The sequence below is a fragment of the Echinops telfairi genome, unplaced genomic scaffold, assembly GCF_000313985.2.
Source record: "Echinops telfairi isolate 266 unplaced genomic scaffold, ASM31398v2 ScPeMD7_7458;HRSCAF=8496, whole genome shotgun sequence".
In the NCBI taxonomy this organism is placed as follows: Eukaryota; Metazoa; Chordata; class Mammalia; order Afrosoricida; family Tenrecidae; genus Echinops; species Echinops telfairi.
Genome location: NW_022111358.1, coordinates 2,175,403 through 2,178,949, shown reverse-complemented (window position 1 = coordinate 2,178,949; position 3,547 = coordinate 2,175,403). Strand labels below are relative to the sequence as shown.

At 58.2% G+C, this 3,547-nt stretch overlaps 1 protein-coding gene across 2 annotated transcripts in view; it reads left to right on the top strand.

The window, feature by feature from the left end:
• The window catches only part of RPH3AL (rabphilin 3A like (without C2 domains)), a 133,213-nt gene that overhangs the window by 100,820 nt on the left and 28,846 nt on the right, over positions 1-3,547 (top strand). For both annotated transcript variants that reach the window (XM_045299697.1, XM_045299698.1), the window contains exon 5: positions 1,421-1,595. In XM_045299697.1, the coding sequence (XP_045155632.1) occupies positions 1,421-1,595 (175 nt within the window). The remainder of the gene's footprint in view (positions 1-1,420; positions 1,596-3,547) is intronic.

Here is a 3,547-nt window from a genome sequence, read left to right as displayed (position 1 = left end):
TCTCTCTCTCTCTCTCTCTCACACACACACACACACACACACACACTCACACACACTTCTCCTGACGGAATGCCCTTAATGTATTTCTTTTATCAGAAAAGAGATTAGAGCCCTCGGTGTTTCTCAAGGAGGCAGTAAGGATTCCAGGGCCTTATCTCAGCTCCCCTTCTGAATTCTAATCTGTGGCTTTCCCGGAGATTCAGGTCCTCTGCCAGCTACAGAGGTTGTCTCGGCCCCGGAGGCTCTTGGGAAGAGCTTTGTGGGACCGCAGAGTAGCCCTGGCATCAACTCATTGGGCCTAGAGGGGAAGGGTCCAGCCAGGGGGAGCAGGAGCGGCATCTGCCGAGCACCTTTGGGGCCTGTGCAGCGCTGCCGTCTTTGCGGTTTTCTCAGCAAGCTTCGTTACTGCAATGAGAAAACTCGGGGTTAGAGCGGCCCAGAGTGACAGCAAGAATACGTGGAAGGCCCAGTCTGTCCAGGGCCGGTAGACAGGCTAGCCTTCAGGGCTGTCCATCTCACCAGCTTCCCTCAACCCACATCATGCCCAAGAGGAACGCTGCTAAAGAGCACTCTGGATCTGCTTGGAACCTGGCAAGCCTTGTGTGACCCCCCACCAGCTCTAAGAGTCCCTGCCTGGACTCTGTGGGGTCAGCAGGGGCTCCAGGGATGCCCCAGATTCAAGGAGGATGGGACAGGCTGGGCAGAGGAAGGGGAGGCCAGTGACTGTCCTGGAGGCGGCTGGACCAAGTCTGGAGCTTTGTGGCCACTCTTGAGCACCCCGTATCCCTACCCCAAGGGACAGTGGCAAACATGACCCCAGCCACAGGGGCTGGGAAGGCCTTAAGGACATCTATGGGATCCAGGGGTGTTAGTCTCAAGACGGGACATGGGGGCCTGGGCACCACCACACGTGGGAGAGTCGGAATGACTTGGTGGCTGGTGGGGTGGCGGGGCGGTGGGTTGAATAGGGCCCCTGTCTATACCCCCAGGAGGCCTCCAGCCAGGGCAGGAAGTGCAGTGAGGGCTGCTCACAGCGCCCAGAGGCTGCCTTGTGGCTAGTGGTAGGGTTGGGGGTGGGGAACTCCCTTCGCTAGAGTTCTTGAGCAGGGATGGGTGGGGGGCTGGGATTCTGAGTGTCTGAGACCAAAGCAGGGAACCATGGACAGGGGCGGTGGGTTGCATAAGCAGGAGAAAGATGGGAAATTGGGCCATGGAAGTGTGTAGGATGAGGCTCCAAGTGTCCTGAGCCTTGGGAAGACGGCGGCCAGTGAGAGGGAGGGCAGAGGCAGAATCCCCACCCCCACCTCCCATCACAGGAAGGGAGGGTGGGAAGGCGACCAGGGGGAGACTTGATCCATACATGGTACAAAGAGGTCTCCTTACGTCCTGTGCTCTAAGCAGATGTGTCCCCCATCCCCAGGTCTGGAAGAGGTCAGGGGCCTGGTTCTACAAAGGGCTCCCCAAATATATCCTGCCCCTGAAGACCCCCGGCCGGGCTGATGACCCCCACTTCCGACCTATGCCGGTGGAGCCAGCTGAGCCAGAGCCCAGAAGCACTGAGACCAGTCGAATCTACACCTGGGCCCGAGGGAGAGGTAAGTCAAGTCCCCCGAGCCCCCTCCCAGGGGAGCGCCTAACGTTTGCACCATCAGCCAGCCCGCCAGCACCTCATATTGATACCCCCACCCTGTGTCCTCAGTCCCCACCGGCAGCCAAGCAAGTGGCTCGGACCTGCAGCATGGCGAGATGTGATGGCGCAAGGCCACTGGGGCAGGTTCACAGATAAGCGCTAATGTGTAGCTGGGGTGCTGCGAACAGCTCTGTGGAGTTTTGCAGAAATGTGATGTTGACCAAAGTGTTTTTGCCAAGTCGGGGAATGCATCTTTCCAAAATAGGCCTGCGTCATCTCTCTCCTGTCTTGACTCACCATCAGAGAGACGTCCTGGCTTCCCTGTGGCTAATGAGCAAGGTGGCTTTGTGCCCGATGGCTGCCCCTGAGTGTCCATGGTGGCTGCACTCGTGGGGTGTGTGTGTGTGTGTGTGTGTGTGTGTGTGTGTGTGTGTGTGTCCCAGGGGGCCACCGTTTGTGAGAGCAGAGCCTGGTTTGTGGGTGGCATGAGGCTTCCTCCTTTGGGGTCTCTTTTCAGAGTCATTGCTCTCCCGGCAGGCCCTGGAGGAGGAGAGGGCAGGGTGTCCAGTAGCCCCCCTCTGTGGATGAGGAGCCTGGGCTTGGAGCAGAGGTGTGGAGTAGAGCCAGGACTCAAAGTCAAAAGATGCCTCCAGCATCTCGCTCCTCCTTCCCACAAGCACCCCAAGACCCAAGTCCAAGGGTCTGGAAAGAGACAGAGGCAGCCAGAGGAGTGAGGGGCGCACCCTGATGCCTCAGGTGCAGGGGAGGAGGGACCCAAGCCCCTCATTCTGTCAGCTGCTTCCATGGACTTCCCCCCATCTTGTTCTTTGGCTTATGATGAAGCGCCTAGCTCCCTTTGTACGCTTTGGGAGTTTTTCTCCCTTGTTACAAAAGTAGCAGATAGTTCCTCTAGAAGATTGAAACGTTGTAGAACAGTATCATCTGGTGGTGGCAGTGGGCTGACTCACGGGAGCCCTTGTGCAGCAGAACAAAGCCCTGCCCGTCCGCCGTCCTCACAGTTGTTGGGATGTTAGAACCCATCGTTGCAGCCACTGTGTCAGTCCGTTGTGTCCAAGGCCTTTCGCTTCTTTCGCTGCCTCTCCACTTTACCAAGCACGACATCCTTCTCCAGGGACTGGTCTCTCCTGACATGTCCGACGCACAATACAACTGAGATGGTACAAATGCCTGGTGAACCCAACCTCCCAGACAGAACCTGCATTTCCAGCTGGGTGTCCGTTCTCTGGCAACGTGTCCCTGGACATCGCTGTGTCCTCTCTGTAGCAGCCGGTGTGGCTGGATCCGGGCTGCTCCGCTGGTGCCCAGGAGTTCACGTGCCCGGACATCACAGCCCCAGATAGGCGGGGAGTGGGTGGAGACCGGGGCAGGTGCAGTGGGCAGCGGGACTCTGGGGCTGGCCAGCTCATGGAGGGGGCCAGCAGGGTGAGCAAGGGGGTTTGCCGAGAAGGGACCCTTTCACTCATTCCATCCCTTTCGGAGCCTGGAGCTGGGGCTTCTTTCTCTCGCCTGAGTCTGGGTTTGCCGCAGTCCCGCCGACAGAAGGGAGAGATGTGTGACAGTAGAAGCAGCATGTACACATGCACACACACACGTGGGCACACACACATACTAGGTGCCATCCAGTCAACTCTGATCCACGGTGCCCCGTGTGTGACAGAGAACTGTGATCCATAAGGCTGCCAGGCCTTTCTTGCCAGGCACCTCTGGGTAGACTTAACCCCCCAGCCTTTCAGTTAGCAGGCAACTGCAAAGCTGTTTGTGGCACCCAGGGACTCCCTGGGTGGGTGCTATCAGATTTAGAATGTTCCCTCCAGGGTGCAGAGGAGGAGGCAGCTATGGCCGGCTCCCACCAACACACACACACACACACACACACACACACACACACACACACAC